The sequence below is a fragment of the Medicago sativa genome, chromosome 8 (assembly GCF_051527215.1).
Source record: "Medicago sativa cultivar Bolivia chromosome 8, Bolivia_mono, whole genome shotgun sequence".
Classification (NCBI taxonomy): domain Eukaryota; kingdom Viridiplantae; phylum Streptophyta; class Magnoliopsida; order Fabales; family Fabaceae; genus Medicago; species Medicago sativa.
Genome location: NC_140756.1, coordinates 41,946,633 through 41,971,982, shown reverse-complemented (window position 1 = coordinate 41,971,982; position 25,350 = coordinate 41,946,633). Strand labels below are relative to the sequence as shown.

Below are 25,350 nucleotides of genomic sequence, written 5' to 3'. Positions count from 1 at the left end.
GTTCAATCTTTTAAATTATATTTTCTCTCTCCTCTAAAAAAAATCTATTTTATTTTAAGCTGCTCCTAACAGCTTCTCATTTGAAGCTGTTTTTAGATTATTTTTAGATTCTGATTTTTTTAAAAATCTGTAACAAACGGATGCAAAACTCTTAAAAGTGATTATTTGTTTAAAAAAAGTGATTTTTTTCTTAAAAAAGCTATAACAAACGGGCTCTATTTTTGATTTATCAACTTATTTTATTTAAAATCCCTTAAAAAAATTATTTTATTTAAAATAAAATCATTTTTTGTTCTTCATCTTTTCATTTTGTTGACCTTTCTTCAGGTTCTGCATATTATTCATTTTTCTTCATCTTCATCCCAAAATCGAAAACATGATCATCACTGACAAAAATCGTTCCAAACCCAATTCAAAATCAAATCCATTCAAAATCTTGAGTTCCTCATCTCAAAATCGAAATCCATTCAAAATTCAATTCTTCCATTCAAAATCGAAAACATGTTCTTCCATGCGGTTTGAAATCGAAATCCAATTCCGCTTTGAACCAGTTCATATCATTCACTCCTCCCTTGTTCCCAAATAGTTCTCAAATCAAAAAGATTGAGATGTTTTGTGTATATTTTTTGGGGTTTTTCTGTTTTTGTTTGGAGTTTTTGAGGTTTCGTTGTGCAATTCAGATTCCATATCTTTTTATTGAGCTCTATGTCAAAATTTACTCTTACAATTAGGTTTTTATGATAATCTATTTCGCTTTAAATCCTAATTTCAAAACTACTAGTTAGATTGCTTTTATTTGGTAAATTTAATTTCAAGAATTGCATGTCTTGATTTCGATTTCATTTTTTATTTTTATTTTGAAAGTGTTGTGGTGTTTTAATTAGTTTCTTTTTATGATAATTAAGTGTTTTAATTCGGTGTGTTTCTATCAAAGTATTTCTATAAAAAAAAGTGGAAAAATTAATCTATTTTGCTTTGCTTGATACATTGGGGAATGGTAGGTTTGATTATCTGAAATTTGAACACACTAGAGACTGTTTAGCAACAAAAGAAACTTCTTTGATAAAAAAAAAATGGTTAAGTTTCAGTCCCATAAAAACTTAATTATTGATCCACAATCTTTGTTTTGTATACAAGAATAAAATAGCGTGTTTGATCTTTGATACAGTGTTGTAGGCAATTATGATCTATTGATCAATATATTTATTGTGATGAACCAATCATTTATCAAGTGCTTAATAGTTTATATGGTGTTACTTTATTTTTTCAATTAACTCCACAGTTGTAAAGTGGCTATGAATTTTCTTAATGGTTTCATTTTCTGGTTGTGGTATCTCTCGACAGTGTTGTAAATCATCCCTATGTTATTGATGAATCCCTGTCCGTGTCTTAGTTTTTTGTTGTTCCAATTTTAGAACTGGGTCCTTGATCGGCGATGGTACCGTTTTTGGTTTTAATTGTTAAGAGTCTTGAGAACTTGATTGTCAAAAGGCAACTAAAAGGTTTTACATCTTTATTTTGCTGCTAAGGAATTTTGGAGAGAAAGGGAAGAAGAAATCTGGAATTTTGATGAAGCGGAATTTGTGCAATGAGGAAGATGGCATGAATTGGTGGTATCCAATTTAAATGCATAAGTTTTAAGAATAAAAAATAAAAAATAATAACAAAAATGTTTAATTTTAATTTAATCAAGGACACAATTGCAATAAGTAAAAATATAGTGGTACACCATATGAGCAAATGTACAATACACGGTATAATTTGATGTGGCATTCATTAAATACACTAATGTATTATGATTGGTCATTCTAACGACTTTACCAAAAAAGTCATTCTCACAACTTCACCATAGAATTTTTTTTTCTAACAAAAATATGATGATAATTCATGTATTAAAAACAATAAATTATATAAACAAGGGTTAATAGTGTTTTACCTTGTAATATATGTCATTTCCGGTTTTACCCCCTGTAATTTTTTTTTTTTTGGATTTTGTCCTTGCAATTTGAAATTTTTTGGTTTTGGACCTTCATGAACTCTGACAGTACAAAATCGAAGATATGGCAGGGGGTAAACCAAAATTTGCTCAAATTAACAGGGGGGTAAACCGAAATTTTCTCAAATTACAAGGGGGTAAACCTAAATTTGCTCGAATTACAGGGGGTAAAATTTTTCATGAAGGTTCAAAACCAAAAAATCTTCGAATTTCAAGGATGAAATTCAAAAAAAAAAATTTACAAGGAAAATCGGAAATAACCTATATTACAGGGGATAAAACACTATTAACCCTACAAACAATTATGATTTCTAATAAGAAACGTAGCTCAAGACATACCAAAACATATTTAATTGGCTAAAGTGCAACGTTGGCCCTTATCTTTCAAAAAGTTGCGATTTTGGCCCCCTAACTTTGAAAACTACAATTTTGGCCCTCTAACTTTGAAAACTGCTGAGAAGGCTACACGTGTCCAAAAAAAGGTGCCATTTTGAAAAGATAAGGGGTCATAATCGCAACATTTTGAAAAGATAAGGGGTCAAAAGACATATTTCCCTTATGTTAGGGGGTTAAAAGAGCATATTTCCCTAAACATGGGGGCCAAAATTGTAGTTTTCAAAGTTAGGGGACCAAAATCGCAACTTTTTGAAAGATAGGGGGTCAAAGTTGCACTTTAGCCTAATTTTGATTTTTTGGTAAGCTGAGCTAACTTTCAAAAGGAGAACCTAAGAAAAGTTGGTTGAATAATTTATACTAGAAAAAAGATAAGACCAAAACAAATAAATTACTCAGAATAACAAAGCAAGAGAAAACAGAAGAAAAATAGCAATGGCGGATGTGAAGATGATCGGCGTGATAGGCGGTGGGCAGATGGGATCAGGAATAGCCCAACTGACAGCCATGCATGGCATCGACGTCTGCCTTCTAGATGTCAACTCTCAAGCTCTTTCAACTGCCTCTTCTTCCATTTCTTCTTCCATCAACCGTCTTCTTTCCAAATCCCAACTCTCTCAATCTGCTGCTTCTGATGCTCTCAAACGACTGCGTTTTACCACTAATATAAATGACCTCTCTGTTGCTGATTTCATTATTGAAGCTATTGTTGAATCTGAAGAGGTTAAGAAATCTTTGTTTGTTCAATTAGATAAGATTGCTAAGTCTTCTGCTATTTTGGCTTCTAATACTAGTTCCATCTCTATCACTCGTTTAGCTTCTTCTACCACAAGGCCTCAACAGGTTCCTTCTTCTTCTTCTTCTTTTTTATTTTGTTCTAACATGCACATGTAATATAGTCTTGCATCGTTCACAATTGTCTTTTCCACTGTTGGATCAAAAAGTCACATGATATTCCATTTAAGTTCATTTAACGGTGAGATGTATTGATCATGTTGAAAACTAGTTTGCGCGTGATGTAAGACTCGTCTCACTTGTGCACCATAGAATTGGCCGTAAACATAAATTGTAAACGGGTCCTACATTTTTCCATTAAGAGGAATGCTAGCAAGACATATTTTAACACACACTGTTCAACGCTATTTGATTGGTTAAAATTCACATGGGTCCCACCAAATCATGTGGATACCATGTAAATTTAATGGGTCCGATGTGAATTTTAACTAATCAAAGAGAGTGCGTTGAAAAGTGTGTGTTAAAATGTATGTTGCTAGCATTTCTCTTTCATTAATTCCAATTATAAGTCATGCTTGCTTCTAGAATCAGCCAAGTCATGATCACATGAGTTCCACTTTTGGTTTAGCAATTTTTGGCCTATTGTTTTCCATTTGATAGATTAAAATTGTGCTGTGTTGTTTGGTGCCTTATCTGTTAGGTGATAGGAATGCATTTTATGAATCCTCCCCCAGTGATGAAATTGATTGAGATTGTACGAGGTGCCGACACTTCTGATGCAACATTTGCTGCCACAAAAGCACTATCACAGAGGTTGTAATCTTAACCTTGGTACCATCCTCCACTTTGTATGATTATAATTTATGACGATAAAACACTCACTCTACTAAATTTGCATCTTCATTTCTAAACACATTGATGTTTGTTTGTGATCACCACATACATTCCTGTTGTTACTCTGAAAAATGTGAATGTTACCTATGTTGGTATGATGGAAGATGAATTAATTGTTAATGTATGTGGCTGCTATGTTCTCATCCACCAACAGAAACCATAGAACAATTATAGTAAATAACAGTGTGAATTGGATGGACAGACATTGTAATACGTATTATAACTGAAAATAGTGATCAGTACAAGAAATTAGAAAACAACCAGACCAAGAAATTTCAATAACCTCCCCTTCTTTCCCAAACTGCTAAAATAACCCCTTAACTGTTCCCCTTGAATCGTATGGTACTCTCTAACCATTTCCTTCTCTCTCCCTGGGACCACTTTCTTTTTCGTTGAATATTCTCTCCATATGGCAGGCCTATTGAATTCTGACCTATGCTCACGACCTTCCCCAACAGGTGCTCTATCATCGCCCCCTCTGCAGAAACTGCCTTGTCCTCAAGGCTAAGGGAAGCAAACTACCTTGTCGTCAATTCTTATTTTTCAAACATTCTTTTGCATCAAAACAGCTCCCATACCTCTTCTCGAAGCATCACATCAATCTCAAAATGGTTTAGAAAAATCCGGAAGTGTAAGTACAGGGGATTTCATTACCTTCTCAAGATCTTCAAAGATTTTGAGAGCTTCAGGATCCCAATGAAAGCCTTCAATGGTTTAGCTATTTTCCCATAACCCATAATAAATTTTCTATAATAGCCGGTCAACCCCAAAAATCCCCTCACTCCCTTGTTATTGTGGCTCCATGCAAATCCAAGAGGTCCTCCTCTACTGGAATGGGGTATTTATCTGGTTCAGTCGCCTTGTCTAACTCCCCATAATCAATACTCATCATCCAGGAATCATCTTTTTCTTCACTATGATCGCGGGGCTTGAAAAAGCACTAGAGCTCTGACCAATGATCCCTTGATCCAAACATATTTTTCACCTGATTTTCTATCGTACCTTTGTGGTGATGGGGGTACATATTGGAGTGGACACTAACAGGTCCTGCACCCTTGCAACTCAATTCTGTGAACAGAGTCCCTTTGTGGCTGTAACCCTTTCAATTCCTTGAAAACCCCTTCATACTGTTCCCAACAGCAGTTGAAGTTCCTCTTGATGGACCCTGTTCAATCCTGGCTCTTCTTCTGTCTTCTTCGATCCCTACATCCCCCAACAGGCTATGTAACAAAGTTAACTGGTCTGTTCAGTCTCTCATTTTCGTAACCCTCGGATTTACTCCGTGTAATTCAATCACCTCTCCCTTCCAAGGAAAACTCAGAATCATATTATTCCAATCAAAAGTCACTTCCTAAATTGTTTCATCCAAGCTGCTCCCTTTATCAAATCTAAATATCCTAAATCCAGGACATAGGCATTCAACAAAGCATAAAAAATTTCATAAAAATTTTCAAACTTCTAAAATAACCCTTTAATCTTTCCCCCTTCATCTTTGAATAGTGTGGTAACCTCTCTCTCCTGGGCCCCACTTTCTTCGTCCTTGAATATACTCTCCATGTGACAGGCCTATTAGAGCTCTGACCCACATTCACAACCTGCCCCACCAGGCCACACAAACAGCAGGTTCTCTATCATCCACCCACAATGTTTATGTATTTAGGTTAATATTATTTTCATGAAAATAGATATATGAGAAGAATCCTATGGTTTTGCGTATGGACAAATTTTCATATTCATTAGAATATACAAAAACAAAATGGAATATCTTGTTCTATTGTATCTCATTGTTTTCATACGTTAAACAAAACCAAAACGCATCACTCTTTTACCTTATGACTCTATCAATTCTGTTTTTAGTATGATCTATCAAATATATAACGTAGGTTTGATTTAGTCCACGCTCATTCCATGTTTCTAGAATTGATCACTGGCACTATTTTTGGTGACTAGAAAAACAGAACTACAGATTAACACTTGTGACATGAACTTTTTAAATAATGTGCCGTCCTTTTTTTGTTTAGTTATCCTCTAGGCACAACTGCAAAGATTAATCCATTTGAAAATCTGGAGAGCATTTAAGGGTTGCCTCTCCCAAATGGTGAATTTTCATATGCATTGGGTCATAGACTTTTTAAAAAGTACACATGCTACATTTCCATCCGTCCAACCAGTGAAAAACAAGTGACAGGCAAGTCCTAGAAGCACATAATAAGTGGGCGACCAAACTTGGGAGAAAGATTTAGTAGAAACTAAACTTAAATTATGAGTATTTTGTCGGGACCGAAAATATAATTAACCCTAGAATGTAATATATTGCTATTGCTATGTTATATTCTTTTCTAATTTCTTGACAATGCATCAATGCCTTAATGCTTAATTACCTTTAACCTGCATATACTCTTTGGTTTTCTTCTCTTCCCTGGTCCTCTGAGATTCTTCTGTTTCATTCTTCTTATTCAAGACAGCTAGGAAAATTAACTATTGTTTTTATAATTTGCGCTGGTTCAATATGTATTGCAGGCTTGGCAAGACAGTAATAACCTCCCAGGATTATTCAGGCTTCATAGTGAACAGAATCCTTATGCCTATGATAAATGAAGCATTTTATACTCTGTACACCAACGTTGCAATCAAAGAGGATATTGACACGGGAATGAAGTTGGGTACTAACCATCCAATGGGCCCTTTAGAGCTTGCAGACTTCATTGGGTTGGATGTATGCTTGTCTATAATGAAAGTTCTTCATGCTGGCCTTGGGGACAATAAATATTCACCTTGCCCTCTACTTGTACAGTATGTTGATGCTGGCAGACTTGGAAGAAAACGAGGTATTGGCGTGTATGACTATAGTAAAGAGCCAAAGTCTTCAAAATCATCTTCTCGTCTCTAAAATGTTTGGTTTCCTTGGAAGAATAAGTTGTCAGCACCACACTTGTACTGAACTTTGGGTACACTACTGAAATTGAGTGGAATAGAGTTATCTGATCTCTCTTTCACTCATTCGTTTTAGAGCTCGTCTCTTCTATTTTATGTTACATTTGTTTCAGACATGCTTGTATAATATTTTAATAACCAATGACTATTATGATAAGATTAGTATGTACATTAACACAAGGATAGGATATGGTTAAAAAATAATTATAGGAACTAGAGGTCAATAGCAACCCAAGAGAAAAAGCATCTTGACTTACAAGTTAATCAATGTTATTTTATTGTTTAGGGTTAATAGGCTTTTACCCCCTGTAATATAGGTCACTTTTGGTTTTGCCCCCTAGGAAAATTTTTTTTTAGATTCCGTCCTCGTAAAATGAAGATTCTTTGGTTTTGCCCCCTGAGCCAGTTGAGTCAGCAGAATCTCCTACGTGGCATGCGACGTCAGCAGATTCTGCTGACGTGGCGCGCTGACTGTATAATTATTTTTATTTTTTATTTTTTTATTGGGGTACACGTGGCATTTTTGTTTTTTTTAAAAAAAAATTAAAAAAAATAAAAAATTCTGGAAAAATAAAAAATTGGGTAAATACAGACTTTGGTCCCTTAACTTATTTTTGCGTTTCATTTTGGTCCCTTAACTTTAAACTGTCTTAATTTGGTCCCTTAAGTATCTCTCCGTTTACCAAAATGGTCCCTTCCGTTAGTTTTCCGTTATGTTTAATAAAAAAAGTTAAATGTGGTACACGTGTCATTTTGTCATTTGTTGAGAATTTATTTTGTTATTTTTTAACGTGTTATTTTCTTCAAAATACAAAAAAAAAAAACAAAAATTCAAAACCCAGCCCCCTTGTTTCTCTTCTCAGTCGAATCTCTCTTCCTTCACCACGCTAAAAATCATCACCGTCCCCTCGTCGCCGGTGAATCACTGTCGCCGGTGGAAACTCATCACCGTCCCCTCGTTAAAAATCCAGATTCGAAACACCTTAACTCAGATCTAGAAACAAAGGCTTCAAACAAACACTACACCTTCAAAGAAAATAAATGATACCAAACAATAAATTTTTGAAAATTAATTTTCCAATTTTTTCAATTTTTTAGATTTTTTTATTTCTAAATTAATATAACGAAAATAACAAAAAAAATCTCAACAAATGGCAAAATGACACGTGTATCACATTTAACTTTTTTTATTAAAGATAACGGAAAACTAACGGAAAGGACCATTTTGGTAAACGGAGAGATACTTAAGGGACCAAATTGAGACAATTTAAAGTTAAGGGACCAAAATGAAACGCAAAAATAAGTTAAGGGACCAAAGTCTGTATTTACCCTAAAAAATTAATAAAAAAATTTAAAAAAATATTAAAAAATTCAGGGAAAATTAAAAATTAATAAAAAATTGAAAAATTTTGGAAAATCGAAAAATTAATAAAAAAATCTGGAAAAATAAAAAAATAATAAAAAATATTATAAAATTTAGGAAAATTGTAAAAAAAATGAAAAAAATTGAAAAAACGGAAAAAATTAAAAAAATCTGGAAAAATTAATAAAAATAAAAAAAATCTTGAAAAATTTAAAAAATCTGGAAAAATGAAAAAAAATAAAATAATCTAATAAAATGAAAAATAATTAAAAAAATCTGGAAAAAATAAAATTTTGAAATTTTCTAACAAAATTAAAATTCTGGAAAAATAAAAATTTCCGAAATTTTAATGAAAATATTTTGAAATTTTCATTAGTATTTCTCAAAGCTTTTCTGGGAATTTTGGTGTATTTATAAACCGAGAATAAGGGAAAAAATACACTGAAAAAACCGTATTTTTCGAAATTTCAAAATTTTCATTAGTATTTTTTCCGAAAATTTTTGTGTATTTATAAACCGGGAACTTTTGTGCATTTATAAACCGAGAATAAGGGAAAAAATACACTGAAAAAACCTAAGCTCGACATATATACTAATCAAAATTTTGAAATTTCGAAAAAAACGAATGAAAATTTTAAAAATGATTAATCTTTTTAATTTTTTTTGAAAATTTCGAATTTTTTTTAAATATTTTCCAGAATTTTTTCATTATATTTCATTTTATTAGATTATTTTATTTTTTTAATCATTTTTTATTTTTATTAATTTTTCCAGAATTTTTAAATTTTTTCAGATTTTTTTATTTTTATTAATTTTTTCAGAATTTTAAAATTTTTCCAGATTTTTTTTTATTTTTTCCGTTTTTTTTCAATTTTTTCATTTTTATTAATTTTTCAATTTTCCAGATTTTTAAATATTTTTTTTATTTATTTTTCATTTTTTCCATAATTTTTTAATTGTTTTTAATTTTTTTATAAATTTTTAATTTTTCCAGAATTTTTTAATATTTTTTTTAAAAAAAAATCAAAAATGCCACGTGTACCCCAATAAAAAAATAAAAAATAAAAATAATTATACAGTCAGCGCGCCACGTCAGCAGAATCTGCTGACGTCGCATGCCACGTAGGAGATTCTGCTGACTCAACTGGCTCAGGGGGCAAAACCAAAGAATCTTCATTTTACGAGGACGGAATCTAAAAAAAAAAAAATTCCTAGGGGGAAAAACCAAAAGTGACCTATATTACAGGGGGTAAAAGCCTATTAACCCTATTGTTTATATGTATATTGTCTATTTTACTAGTATTTTAGTACAAATAAAAATCTTGTGTCAATTTACTAATATTTCTGAACAAATTGATCGGTAACTCAATGAGTTTTTTTAGTTACACCCCAAAAACATCTAATTACACCCAAAATTGATTAGTATTTTATCGTTATACCAAAGTTGCCCTTTGTCACACATAAATTAACATTTACGTTGATCTGGTTTAACTTATAAATTATATATAATTTCAACGTGAACTCAATTTACGTTGGTGTAAGTGAATTTAGTTCACGTAGTAAATTTTTCAATTGCAATCTTTTTTTCAATTTCAATAACCTTGAATTCAGGTATGCTATGAATAAGTCTAAATTATTCTATGATATGTTCCTAGATTTCGTACTGATCCATTCTAAGTGCAACCAAGGTGCAGAAGAAAAATAACTTAAGTAACCAATTCACGTGAATTAAGTAACACTTTTCAATTTCTTTTCATGTTTTTAATTGCCCTAAGTTTTGAATGTGTTGCAGTGATTATGTTTCACGTACGCTGCCAAATTTAGGTAAAACCAAGATGAATTGTAAAAGTTTAATTATGTTCAACTGTGAAAATTGAGTTCAATTGTTTTAATTGAATGCAGAAGAAGATGAAGAGGAGGAGTAATTGTTGAAAATTTAAAAAGGATTGAAGGGTATTTTTGTCAAATCTGGGTGTAACTGAAATTTCATGGGGTGTAACTAAAATAAGTCTAACTCAATTTGAGCTCCACACTTGTGGGAATTAGTTACTGTGGAGAACAAAACAACTAAACGGAAAATTAATTATGTAACACAAGAGAGAAAGTAAGGAAAACTCAGAGAAATCAATTATCACAACACAGCCATCCATGGAAAATTTGTCTGTAAGCTTTGTGTGGAATAATTGATTGTTTCTGTGGTAATCCATACAGTCAGGTGAGGATATGTCTTTGGATTGAAGGAGGTTTCTGTCAAGAGCACGAGGGAAACCTGGTGTTATGATTGAATGTTCATACTCAGTGATGAAGCGAACAAAATTTGGTTTGATTTGTCTGTCCATTCTGTATATTGCTCTTGGTTTTTGGCCTGTTTATTCTAATAATACAGCAATGTTTGTTGTTCTTGAAGCCATTTATTTTTCAATCAAATACATGAGTTGACGTTTTTTTATGCATATTTTATGCATTGTCCCAACCAACTGAGTTAAGCTTACGAGAACATGAGTTGATGTCTTTAGTAGAAAGAGAGAGTGTGTTTGCAGAAGTACTTTGTTACAGCAAATATTACATGTGATTCTCAACCATGGTATTTTATGTCACCATTAGCTGAGGATTCTAGAACACTGGTGCTCTTCAATTTGAATTCATGTAATGAATTAAATATGAATTTTTCTAAACACAAAAATTGAGATTAAAGTAATGAAAATATGGCCTTAAAAATCAAATTTGGAGCCAATTTTTTGCGAAGGAACTTTATATAATGTTATAAATAAGTGTGCAAACAATTATTTAAAATTTTAAGCATAATTAAACAAATTTTAATTTTATAAGGACTTAAAGTATGTACTGAAAATATTTATAGAAATCAAAACATGTCATTTTTTTTATAAGGAATAAAGATAATTGAATATATTTATAAGGACTAAAATCTTATTCAACCCATTTTAAAATTAAAGATATATTAATCACAACAATTCATTTATCATTCTCTAAAAAATACTATTTAAAAAGAGTTTAAATATGTTTTTGGTCATTATAAATATATCAACTTGTTGTTATAGTCCCTATAAAACTTGTCTTCCACTTTTAGTCCCTCAAAAAATTTCAATCATTATTTTTTGTTCTTTCTTTTAAGTCAACTCATGTATAGCCATCATATTTTTTAATGGAAATTTCAATGAATTTTTTAGAATATTTAAAGAATCTCTCCTAAAAAAGTTTAAATTTTTTAAACAAAACATGAATTGAATATGAATTTTTAATTGTCAAGAACATAAAATAATTATATTTAATTTATGTTTGGTTAAAAATATCAATTTTTTTTAGAGATACTCTAATAATATTCTAAATATTTATGGAAATTTTCATTCAAAATATGAAGACTACGGATGAATTGGATGAATTAACTTAAAAATAAGGATCAAAAGTAGTGGTTGAAAACTTTTAGAGACTAAAAGTTTAAAAAAATAGAAAGATCGAAACAAAAATTTGATATATTTAAAGGAACTAAAAACATATTTAACCCTTAAAAAACTTGTTAAATTTTTCTCTATATTTGTCACCCTCCAAAATCGTCATCACCCCTCCAAACTATAAGATAATATTATTGTTTGGTATCCGAATGTGATGAAACATTTGATTTGAATTACCTTTCCATTCCATGGCGGTAGCGTGGCATTTTATCAAACATCTGACCCTCTCCCGCCCCCTAATGCGTATATCACCTTCTTCTCCTCTCTCATCACTTCCTTTTCTCTTCAAACATCATCACAAAGTTAGTAGTCACCACCATTGTTCTTCCTCTTCCTCCGCTCTACCACATAAGTCTTCTTCAACTCCCTATCTTTCAGTTCTCATTCACTGTTCTAAAGATAATGCAGTAATCATTTTAACTTACTTTCCTTCTTGTACATCTCAGTCAGTCATTATGAACCAAATACATGTTCCGTGTCGCCAAAATATTTGACTTCAACTTGTTTGTTTTTGTGATTACAAGGATGTGCTTGGAGATGCGCTTTTATGCTTTGGTGCAACTTCTGTTAGCATGGATCAAAATGATGTCGCTCAAACAATAGATGAGGTACGTACTTTTATGCCATTGCTTTTAAGTTTTCAATTATTCTTGTTATGTGTTTTGGGTCTTTATGTCGAGGTAAAGGAACCAGAGACCAAATATTGCTAAATCTAATGTTTTCATTTCCTCGATCATTGTTTGCTGCGATGGTAAGAGTGCATCTTTGAAAGTTTTAGGAATAGAAACAGATGGCAGGAATGAGGTGAAAATATATGGAGCCGGATAAAGATGATGATGACTTAAAAATAATAAACATGATAACAATTATTGTTAAAGCGAATAGTAGATGAATGATGATATCGAAAAGGTAGATAAGCGGGGAGGAGGTGGTTATGAAAGGGATGGAATGTGACTTGAAAAATACTCTAGTTTATTTAATTTGGCCTCTGGATTGGATATTCGTGTAGTCTTCTTATTTCTTTTCTTTATTATCATCAACATTTTGTCGTCTCTTCTAGTACTGTTGTTTCTGCGGTTGCATTTCCATAGCGTGTGTTTCTCTTTTATTTCTGAATGTTACTTCAAATTGTGTTTGCATTTGCATCAGTGTGATATATATCCCCTAACTGACAGGCTGTTAGGTTGTCGAAAGGTTAGATTGGTTATAAGTCAGTTAGATTTTAAACACTACAAATAACTCACTGTATTCAGATTCAGTTAAGAACTTCAGATTACGTTTTATGGATCGTTTTCACTCTGTTCTACTTTCTGCAAAATTCTATTAAGTGGTTTGAAAATCTATGAGCTTCCAAGCTACAGTTGTTAAGATTTTCTGCAGGAGCATGGTATCAGGGAATGGGATATTTGTTTTTTGCACAATCTTCTTTTACTGTATTTTTATAAACATATTTTAAATTTAAGGCTTAATTGCATGTTTGATCACTTATGTTTATTTTAGTTTTCAAGTTGGTTCCTTACGTTTTAAAAGTTTCAAGTTGGTCTCTTATGTTTTAAAAGTTTCAAGTTGGTCTAAAACGTTACTCGTGTTGGAATAAGTTAGTCCCTTTCGTGACATGATATTGAGTTTAATAAAACCAAAAAAATTAAAAAATGGTTTTAAACTGATTTTCTATATAAGTTAAGTTCTATCACTCATATTGTCAACACAAATCTTTAAACGTTAAGTGACAGAAGGAACTAACTTATTCCAACGTGTGTAACGTTTTGGACCAACTTGAAACTTTTAAAACGTAAGGGACCAACGTGAAACTTTTAAAATATAAGGGACCAACTTGAAAACTAAAGTAAACATAAGGGATCAAACATGCAATTAAGCCTAAATTTAATGTCGAAAGGAGTAGTTTTACTCATTTGTGAGTATAAGAGTATGATTTTTTCATATTTGCATTACTTCTATCTACCCTGAGTATAAGAGTATGATTTTTTCAGATTTGCATTACTTCTATCTACCCTGAAGATGAGGATATTAATTTGAGCATTTCCCATGCATTTGATTCTATTGGTTTCAAAGAGAAACCAAGATATGAAATTAAAGCTATTGAGGAGGAGGACTGGATTAAGAGATCTCAGGTCAGTCTGATTTGCTTAATTTGTTCATTCTATTTTTCATTGTATGCATTCTTGTTTTTTTAGTTAGGAGATTGAATCTAACTTGTGTGCAAACTCATTTATAAATAGTGATATAATAGAAATTGAATCTACTGAGGGGTAACCTTGGCGCAACTGGTAAAGTTGTTGTCATGTGACTGGAAGGTCACGGGTTCAAGTCCTAGAAACAGCCTCTTGTGTAAAAAACAGGGTAAGATTGCGTACAATACACCAAATGGTGGGACCCCTTCCCGGACCCTGCGTATGCGGGAGCTTTAGTGCACTGGGTTGCCCTTTAATAGAAATTATCTACTGGTTTTGCATGTAAAGTTATAATTCACTAGTGAAGGAAACAGTGATATAACAGACTTATTGCTGAATACTAACTATTAATTAGTGGATTTTTATCTCACACCAGTAGTTTACTGGTTTCTATCCTTAATACCTTTGAATAGGGTATATTGTTAAGCGCAAAACAGTTTACTGGTTTCTATCCTTAATATTCTTGAATGGGAAATATTCTTAATTTTTATCATATCCTTATTATTGATTAGTGTATGGTGTTTTCTTTCCTTAATATTCTTAATATCCATGCTTACAGGAATCGTTTCATCCAGTAGAAATTACTAAAGGGCTGTGGGTGGTGCCTGAGTGGAGTACTCCACCTGTATGTCTATCTTAAACTTTATTTGTTGATAATGTATTGATAACATGCTATGGTTGCTCATAATGCATGTGAAATTTCTTTATTGTCCCTATTTCTATTAATGTGTCACATTTTGGCCCTCTTGAATTGAATATCATCAATTATGTTATGTTGGTCCATTTGGTTTGCTTAAAATTGAATAAAAAAGAAAGATTGAACAACACATATTCCATGTTTGGTTTTATGTGAAGGTTAGGACAAAATTCTTTGTGGCTTTCTGTGAATGTCGCAAGTCGCAACTTTGTGCCACTGTAACTGCTTGCTGCAACCAACTGACAAGATATCTTCCAACTCTGGTTGAAGTTGACAACTCTGTTGTCAAAAGTGGCTGCGCCGGCCGCTATAGCAGTGCGGAGCGGAAAGTTTAGAGTTATGCTGCTGGCAGGGAAAGTTTGTAAAAGCTAGTCTAGAGTTATGCTGCTGGCAGGGAACGTTTGTAAGCTAGTGATGTGGAATAGCAGGTGGATTTTACAATTAGTAGGTAGAGATAGCGTATACTATAAGCCACTGGTCCTATCTTTTCTAGCACCAGGTATGGACCATAAAATCTAGGACTCAATTTCTCATTCCTCCTCTTGGCTAGAGAATTCCATCTATATCTATATGAGGTAGCTTTGAGTTACATCCAATCCCCCACTGCTGGCTGCACATCCCTCCTGTGTTTGTCAGTTTGCTTCTTCATCCTTTGTTGAGCCACTGTCAGGTTGGTACCCACTTGCTTGAACAGTTTGTCCACAAATGGCTGAAGAAAACCTTTTCTCTGTCAGATACAATAGAAGCGGGAAAGCCATGCAATTTTACTATATCTGTGATAAACACTTCAGCAACCTCCTTAGTCCTTAGTATTAAAAGGATGACCCAACACCAAGAAATGAGTGAAATTTTTAGATATCCACCTCACACCTTAAGCAACCTGTGAATAAAATCCATGAATAAAATCCATTGAAGTTTTAAATTATACCTGTGATTCTATGGAGTTTGTAGCGGCCGTAATAAGCTTGCAAATGATGAGCTTTCGTTATTTGTTCTGATGGCAAATACTCCACTTGGCAATAAATTTCTTGATTTCAGTCTTTATACCTTCCCAGTAAAAAAACAGTTGAAATCCTCAGGGGCATTATTGAAAATCGAAATATTTGACTTTTTTAAAGAATAATTGCTTATTTTAGATGCTTAAAGAGTGCCCTAGGGGCTGTTAACAAGACCCTTATATGTTATTACGAACTCAAAATGATTACCCTGAGGTGAATATTGAAATTCTGTAATGATAGTGGGAATTTCAGAATATTCCATAGGCAACACTAAGTAATCTTCCAAAATTCTTCTTTCAATAATGTGGTCATGTTTCCTCTCAATTAGCAATCTTGATGCAGATTGGACCTAATTTTTGGGAACTCAAATAACGAAGTTACAGAGGATGGAACCATACTCTAATACCATGTTAAATTTATCGTGTTTTAGATAAAAGAAGAGAAATAATTGTTGGAACTTGTGTTGGGGGTCTGCTGCAATAACTTGACCAAGAAGATGATGAAGATGAATACGATGAAGTGTGCACATAAATTCCAAAGATTGTTGTATATCTTGATTGTTGGGAAGATGCTGCTTTACTTGAAACCTGAAAAGATTAATGGTTATGCATGCAAACTCAAAGCGTATGGGGTTGCCATACTAACCTTTAGGTTCGATTCGCCCCCACCAATAACTGTATATTGGATGCAATAAGGAATGACCGGCGAATCCCCTTCAGGATACTATGAGTTCCTTGACGTGTATTGCACAACCACACCAAGCGTATCTCCTAACAGTATTTTACAGATTTATGGTTCCAGCAATTCACTCATGCATTAGAGAATTGATGGATGATTTAGAGTAAGAGAATGATGGAGAATTATGTTGTTATTCTTTTTTGTGTGTCCAACTAATGCCCAAATGCCAAGCATTTATAGTGCATTATATGACCCTTCATATGAGAGAAAACACCCCTTTGATTTGAAACAATGTTATGGTTCATTAAACATCCCTTTGTCAAAGGTTATAATCATATACACTTGAATCAATGCAAAGGTTCATTAAGCACCCTTTTGCCAAAGGTTATAATCATATACATTTGAATCAATGCAAATGTTCATTAAGCATCTCTTTGCGAAAAGTTCCAATGTATATGAATGATTCCCATGAAGAGTTACAACTTTTGATTTAAAGTGATTCCATTATTTTGGAAATCACCAACAATCCCCCACCATTTTCAAAATACTAAATCACATAAATCCGGAAATTCCATGCCTTCAGATAATGGTATCTCGCGATTTGAACCATTACTTAGTAAGTTAAGTTTTCGCTCATTCCCAAATAGTATGGTAGGCAAGCTTTGAACCAACTATTCATTAGAACAAGTGTGCATAACTTACACATAGAATCTCGGTACCATTGATAAAGAGACTTGTAAGATGACACATTAAGAAGGCCTTGTGTCATATATCCCTTTTCATGAGAATTTAAGAGTCAAACCCTTGAACTCCGTGAAGCGGCCAAACTTCATTCTCACATAGGTAGACTATATCGGAAATGCCCCATAAGTATGCATTCCAGCAAATATATGCTATATGTCCATTAAGAGGAAAACCTCATCCTACCCTTTTTCTTCTTATGGTCCAAGTACTTTTGCCCATTGGGATGTTATCTATTGTCAAGTACTTCAATTACTCTAATAGTGTACTTTCACCATTGAACCCAAGACTTGATGCTACTCAAGTGTGGGTTGAGTTTCCACCATTGGTAATCAATTAGATTTGGGTTTGTACCACATCCCTAATAATGTCTTCAATGTATTCAACATCATTTCCAAAGACATCATTCCTTGTCAATCATTTCGTCAAATAATTGCAAGATTTTCTTTTAACTTTTATAAACTTTGAATATTCAATTCTTCACATAGATTTTGTATTCTCATAGCTATGTCTATGGATCAACTTATATACTCTTGATAGTATTCACCAACTATCATCAAACCATGACACACTTTTGTCAATTGAGTACATTGTAATAATGCACAAACTTTTATGTCATTACACCTTTGCTATAACAATATTTAACATGCATTTCAATTTGAACTTCAACTTTTCTTTTATATCTAGCCAAGATATATCATACATTGAATGCATTAAACTTACATAGCAAAATAAAAATTGATCATAAAAGAATGTCATAAACTTCATAAGATGGGATTAAACATGTAAGTCATATACTCCACATAAAATTAAACATAACACAATCATTTTGATTTTAGTTATCATATAACTAATACATATATCATAAATTCATTGTGTTAAATTAAAGTTTATGTTTAAATATGTTCAATACTAAATCTCAATAAACAATGACATAGACGAATAATCAATGAACCAAAATCATTAATATTTTCTATGACTTTCTTCCATGAACATATATCAACTTACAATAATTCAAAACATACCCAAATTATTTTAATATCATGATAAACAAGAAATTAACCATTACTTTTCATATTATCATGTAAATATAATATCAGCACAATATTAATGATAATAATTTCTTACACAAAGTAAATAATATCATTAAATCAACCACTTGATATTTTGACAATTTATCTACACTACTTTCATAAATAAAATAGTGTTTAAACATTCTTAACATATTACTATACTCATCAAAATTCATATACTTGAACAATTTCTAAATCATGTATATATATGTCACCACATGTTAAATCTAACATATTCATATTTGCTTAGATATTATACACATGCATTTAGAACACCAAATATTTCATAATAGGTAATCACTTATATACACATTATCTCATGTCAAATTAACATCAAACAAATTTCAAACAATAAATTTCATACATATCAAAATTTATCATGCATATATTATCTACAATCACATGTAAATTTAACATAAACACATCACATATGAAATATTTATCCATAAATTTCCACAACATATATTCATAAATGGAATTTGTTTACCGTTCACCGTAGTCATGGGTGAAAATATATAAGATTTCATCTCTCCCAAAAATTGCAGCCATTAATCACAAGTAAATCATAAATCGAACCTAAAGATTGTTGGAACTTGTGTTGGGGGTCTGCTGCAATAACTTGACCAAGAAGATGATGAAGATGAATACGATGAAGTGTGCACATAAATTCCAAAGATTGTTGTATATCTTGATTGTTGGGAAGATGCTGCTTTACTTGAAACCTGAAAAGATTAATGGTTATGCATGCAAACTCAAAGCGTATGGGATTGCCATACTAACCTTTAGGTTCGATTCGCCCCCACCAATAACTGTATATTGGATGCAATAAGGAATGACCGGCGAATCCCCTTCAGGATACTATGAGTTCCTTGACGTGTATTGCACAACCACACCAAGCGTATCTCCTAACAGTATTTTACAGATTTATGGTTCCAGCAATTCACTCATGCATTAGAGAATTGATGGATGATTTAGAGTAAGAGAATGATGGAGAATTATGTTGTTATTCTTTTTTGTGTGTCCAACTAATGCCCAAATGCCAAGCATTTATAGTGCATTATATGACCCTTCATATGAGAGAAAACACCCCTTTGATTTGAAACAATGTTATGGTTCATTAAACATCCCTTTGTCAAAGGTTATAATCATATACACTTGAATCAATGCAAAGGTTCATTAAGCACCCTTTTGCCAAAGGTTATAATCATATACATTTGAATCAATGCAAATGTTCATTAAGCATCTCTTTGCGAAAAGTTCCAATGTATATGAATGATTCCCATGAAGAGTTACAACTTTTGATTTAAAGTGATTCCATTATTTTGGAAATCACCAACAATAATAAGGAGTTTGAATAAGATGTGTGCTATGATAACTTGATGCAAAAGACTAAACGTCAACCCGTATACTAATTAAGTAATATGAAAAATAATCTTCAAAGATACTCTAGGCTAAGAAACTAATCCTATGAGATAGTTAAAGATATGATAAAATAGTAACACGATATTACGATATATTTATATATTCTAACAAGTTTGTATTCATCACCCAAAAAGAGTTGAATTATGTTTGTCAGGTATTTGCTTGCTTCTTTTGTTTCTGGGCATTAAATTAAACCCAATGTTCAAACTGTAAGTAGATTTCTGCTAACCATTACTGAATTGTATAGGATGTTCAAGCAATAAATATATTGCTCAATCCCGGACATGCATTTGGAACAGGAGAACATGCCACCACTAAACTTTGTCTATTACTCTTGCATGATTGTATAACGGGGAGAATACATCCTAGACTATGGCACGGGCTCTGGGATTCTTGCCATTGCAGCTCTTAAGGTATTCAATTGATTTTCAGAGTACTAGAGTTGAACTTAAGTGACCAAAATTGTTGAAGAACAAGCATACTTGAGTTGAGACCACATTAATAAGCTTTAGTTTAATTATGTTCAATCTCAGAAAGCTAGAAAATGCAGTCCTGGACTCTCTGATTTTCCTCCTTATGCTGGTCATAACTTATATTCTTAGTAGCAAATCCCCTAATTTTATTTTATAAGCAACAAGTCCAACATATTATCAGTTTTTATGCACTTCAGCACTTGTTATTTTGTTGTGATATCTTTGAGCATAAGAAAATGTTTTCGTTGTAAATTGCATTAGTAACTGCTATGTATAGACGAATACTTGCATTGATAAAAGAAGTCAAAATACTTCAAAAGTAAAAAAGTATTGGTGTTTGACATGTATCTCATACTAATACTCATTGGATGTTTATCAATACATTTGATACTCAAAAAAGTTTCCAATATTTTTACAGCTTTTCGATATTGTTTACATTGTTTTATGTATAGTTGAATCTTCCATTTCAATTTTTGACATTCTGTTGTGCTATTAGTTTGGTGCTGCCTTTGCAGTTGGAGTTGATGTAGATGCACAAGCAATTGCATCAGCATATCAAAATGCTGCGCTGAACAACATTGGACCAGACAGAATACAACTGCAGTTGATTGCTGGTGAAAATTCTTTATCCTCCGAAGATGATCAGACATCTGGATTTGTAGAGGGAGAAAATACGCATGATATACAAACTATTACTGACAAGGATAAGTATGATGTGGTCATTGCAAATATACTCTTAAATCCTTTGTTAGATAATGCTGATCAAATTATCTCTCGTGCAAAGCCTGGAGCAGTTATTGGTCTCTCTGGTATATTATCTGAACAGGTAATTTACCATTGTCTTCGGTGGAACTACATTTCAATTCTGTGGTGCACTAGAGTTATTGCCATTGTGTTTTATGTAGGTTCATCAGATCATAGAAAGATATTCACCCTTCTTAGAAGGCATGGAAGTTTCCAAAATGGACGACTGGGCCTGCGTGAGTGGTAGAAAAACTAGGAATTTGGATGCATGCTAACTCGTCTCTATGAGTGATCAATTTCGATGTTTCTTGTTTGGTAGTTCCCAGCCAACCTCAATGGTGACACTCATCATATTTTGTATGCTGTTGGGAGAGTGGATTATATAAAATTGATTTGATGTTTTTGGTCCATATCTAAGATTGTTATATGTATTTTTTAAAGATGACTTTCATGTTATTAGAACTGTTTTTTTTTTATTTTTATATAAAATGTGTAAGAATGTCTTCGTGAATTTAGTTCAGTTGGTAGAGGACATTGTATAATATATACAAGGATCGAGGTTTCAACCTCAAACACCCTATTTATTCACCTTAAAAAGTTGAATTTTCAACCACTGCAATACTTGACAAAAAAAAAATTAGTTTTTTTGGTGGTGGCCGGGTTCGAACCTCAGACCTTGCATATATTATGCATTGTCCATACCAACTGAGCTAAGCTCACGAGGATAAAAGAAAATAAAATAAAAAAAATAAAAAAAAAATTAGTTTAAATTATAACGAAAAGTTTTAGAACAATTCATTAATGCATATTATAAAAAAAATAACAAAAATATAAAAAATTTATTAATACATTTACAGTTGATTTTGTAACCAAAAAAAAAAATTACATTCAATTTGAAATTCATTAAAAAATATTTAATTTAATTTATTCATCACTCATTTTATTTTATTTTTTGGTTACATTCATCACTCATTTAGTATAAAAAAAAAAAAAAAATCATCCATTAACAATTATTTTATCATTCTCCGTATATTTAATTTATGACACAACAAAATAAATTCAAATTTGGCTTTTGTATAATATAAAGAGAAAAAAGAAACGTAATAAATATCTCCGTATTCTAATTTCGTCCCCATGTGAAAAGAGTCAAGTCTTGTCCAAAACAACGGTTCCATATCCTTAGCCATCTATGAGGAAACTGGCGGTTCCATCTCCTTTTGATACACGAATTACACACATCATTGAAAATTTTACATATTTTATATTTTATCTTCTAATACTAAAATGAAATGGCAAAACAAATTGGTTCTGATTCTGAACATTTTCAAGGTTCTATCATATTTTTCACATAACACAACAGCTCTTCTTTCACCTGATCCAACAAATACAAAAGATTTTAATAGGCCTAATCATCTTCAGTATCACTCATGCTGACACAGCCTTCAACACAGAATTCAGTGGAGAAACCGATTTCATCAACGATCCTTCCTCTGTTAAATGGACAAGCATGACATGAACAATCAGTAAAAACACACATTAAGGATAAGAAAAAACTCAACTCAAGTTGTGATAGCAAAATAGCATAATACCTTTCAAGAACAAACTTTCCCTCTTTGTACTTTTGGCTTTTCTCCTGCACAGTTTCCTATGAGAGAGATGCAATTTTAGAAGGATCAAAAGTACTGGATGCAGAATGATATTCAAATAGATTTCACCTACAACACTAGTTTGCAGATATAGATTTGTAAAAATATGAGAGGATGGTGGAAGAATTACGTATTTCCAGCCAATTATCTGACCGCAGCGACAACAAAATATATCTGCAACAGTATGCATCCCTGAAAGCATCGCTCTTTCCACCACTTCTCCACTAGTGAAGTTCACACTGTGTCATGGACCAAAAACACAAGCATGCACATGAGAATTGTTAATAATAAAAAAGCATAGATCTAGTTTGTATTTATAATTTCAATCAATACAATCTAATTCTAATATCGGTATGTCAAAGATGTTGAAGCATGTACAATTATACTCCCTCCGTCTCACAATAATTGTCACTTTAGCATTTTTTCCTTGTCTCAAAATAATAGTCCCTTTAGAATATCAATGCATCATTTATTACTTTTTTCCACTACCATACCCTTATTTATTGAATTTTATCTAACTTAACTACTCCATTAATTACAATTAATAAGGGTATATTAGTAAATAATATTGATTTTACCATTGAAATCAACACAATTAATCATTTCCTTAATTACCGCGCACAAACCTTAAACGACTATTATTGTGAGACGGAGGGAGTACATAATAATCTAATCAAAGCATAAGATAAGTATTTCAACATTCAGGGCAGTCCCGTCCGGTGTACAAAACTCCCACATACGTAAGGTCCTGGAAAGGGTCCCACCATTCAACCATGAAAACTGACAAGCTAGCCAGTTACAACAATCCCAGTATATAACTTAACATACAATTCTTATATGTAGCTCAACAAATTGAAATGCCTCGGCATTAGTTTGGTATTAGAAATTAGAAACACACTAATACATGTTCCACATCAACACAGAAGCAGAATGCAATTTTATTTTCAACTGGAAAAGTGAGAACAATAATAAATGATATAAGCCTTACTATAATACCATTATTGATAATAAAACTGTCATAACTTTGTAGTAATTCATTTAAGATTTGTTACTGATGGATTAACAAGGAAAACAAAAAATGAAAAATACTTACACATTATTGAAAAGGTATGCTTTTCCTCTATGACAATAAAATCCCTGAGAAGAAAAGCAAACAATAAGGGTTAACGAATGGTTAATTAGTTGAAACACCTAATTAACCAAAAAAATTGAAGAAGGATCATGATATGATACCCTGGAGATGAGATCAGTGGAAAGAGCAAGGTGAGTTTTGCAGGACTTGCAGCCGTAAACTCTGCCATCCAGCTCAACTGCAAAAATTCTCCCCATTTGATTGATGTCACCGCTCACTCTTCTTCTTCACTTCCTCAAGATTCATAAAAGGTACAGAAAGAAAGAGATTAAGATGAACCAGGGCAGGGAGTATTACTATTACTATATATGTTGTCTGCACAAATAAGTGACACCTGTAGGTAGGTAACCACTGCTCACTTTTCTTGTAAAGAAAAAAATTAGATAATAACATTCGATATATTCTTTTCTTTTTTATTTTCCTATCCAATATCTGACATTTTAAGGATTTTAAATTAAAACAACAATTTTTTTTATAAAAAACAAATAATTGTAAGAGATGAACTCTTTTTTATTTTCCTATCCAATATCTGACATTTTAAGGATTTTAAATTAAAACAACAATTTTTTTTATAAAAAACAAATAATTGTAAGAGATGAACAGAAGATTACTGTCCAATTAATTGAACATAAGAGATTACTGTCCAATTAATTGAACATAAGGGTTTTTATTATTTAAAATATATAGGATATAATTAAATATTACGATGCATGGTAAGTGTCCAATACTTCAGAACCAATATTTAAGATATATTTTAGATAAAATTAGTTTTTAATCATGAAATCCTTAACGGTTAAGATATATTTTGATACAATTTTGGTAATCAATATAAGCTGAAGATTTTGGATGATGAACTTTTTTAACAAGTGGTTCAGTGAAAATAGTTGTTAATTGATACTTCCTCCGTTTCACAATACATGTTATTTTTGAAAAAATTACACATGCCAAAAAATCAAATAAATTTTGTTATTTTTGATGAAATTATGTATTTTTTCTATAATATCCTTACCCATTTATTATGTTATTCTATTATTTCTCTCTTTACAATAAATAGGTAAGGGTAATCCACAACAATAAATAGGTAAGGGTAATCCACAAGTCCTAGGTCAACTGGCAAAATGCCGAAATTGTTAAGCCGGATGTCATGACCGGGGTTCGAACTTGTGTGTGAGTTTATAATAGCTTTGCCAATCCTGAAAAAAAATGACAAGTAAAGTGAAACAAAATTATTCTTAAAAAACGACGACATGTATTGTGAAACAAAGGGAGAATTCAATTTCAATTAAAACCAATTCAACATCTCTTATATATCCCGATTGAAATGATGATTGATTTCTATATCCTTTAATCTAGAATGTCGTATGTGATTTTTTGTCAAAATGATTGCAGTGATGATGGTGCAAGTATATGGTCTTTGAGAGAAGAACCGGTGAAGATGATGGTGATGTAGTGATTTAGAGGTTTGATCGAAGGTTGAAGATGATGAAGGGAAAATAAAATCAATTGTTGTTGGCTCACTGAATGATAAAATAGATCCAATAGTCATCTTTTAAAAAAAAAAATCAAATGATTTAAATTAAAATTATAATTAATAGGGTTTAAGGTCCTTGGACATTTGGGTTAAAATTAGAATTCTGCTCTTTGCCCAAAAGTTTTTGCTCACTCCCAAAGTAAATGACCAAAATACCCCTACGCATGTTAATTCGCACCAGTTTTAAATTTGCGTGAGTTGCGTGAGTTAACTCACACTGCGTGAAAAAACAAACTAA

General features: G+C 32.0%; 3 protein-coding genes across 3 annotated transcripts; 2 read left to right on the top strand and 1 right to left on the bottom strand.

Annotated features, from left to right (window-relative positions):
* The first annotated feature begins 2,773 nt into the window (after positions 1-2,773).
* On the top strand, positions 2,774-7,237 carry LOC146899232 (3-hydroxyacyl-CoA dehydrogenase family protein). Its single transcript, XM_085732594.1, has 3 exons — positions 2,774-3,232; positions 3,825-3,937; positions 6,539-7,237. The coding sequence occupies exons 1-3, from the start codon at positions 2,825-2,827 to the stop codon at positions 6,906-6,908; spliced, it is 891 nt and encodes a 296-aa protein (XP_085588720.1). The 5' UTR covers positions 2,774-2,824; the 3' UTR covers positions 6,909-7,237.
* A 4,687-nt stretch (positions 7,238-11,924) lies between these two features.
* Positions 11,925-21,318, top strand: LOC146899231 (ribosomal protein L11 methyltransferase-like protein). The gene is given in 7 exon segments (XM_085732592.1): positions 11,925-12,393; positions 13,777-13,917; positions 14,537-14,602; positions 19,834-19,937; positions 19,939-19,999; positions 20,556-20,885; positions 20,965-21,318. Coding segments are annotated over 7 exon segments (1,236 nt in total). The 5' UTR covers positions 11,925-11,973; the 3' UTR covers positions 21,079-21,318.
* Positions 21,319-21,904: 586 nt separating this feature from the next.
* LOC146899230 (protein yippee-like At5g53940) lies at positions 21,905-24,086 on the bottom strand. The gene is made up of 5 exons (XM_085732593.1): positions 23,683-24,086; positions 23,543-23,586; positions 22,580-22,688; positions 22,393-22,448; positions 21,905-22,293 (listed from the first exon to the last, which is right to left on the bottom strand). Exons 1-5 carry the CDS (start codon positions 23,776-23,778, stop codon positions 22,209-22,211), a joined length of 390 nt encoding a protein of 129 aa, XP_085588719.1. The 5' UTR covers positions 23,779-24,086; the 3' UTR covers positions 21,905-22,208.
* Between the last annotated feature and the right edge of the window lie 1,264 nt (positions 24,087-25,350).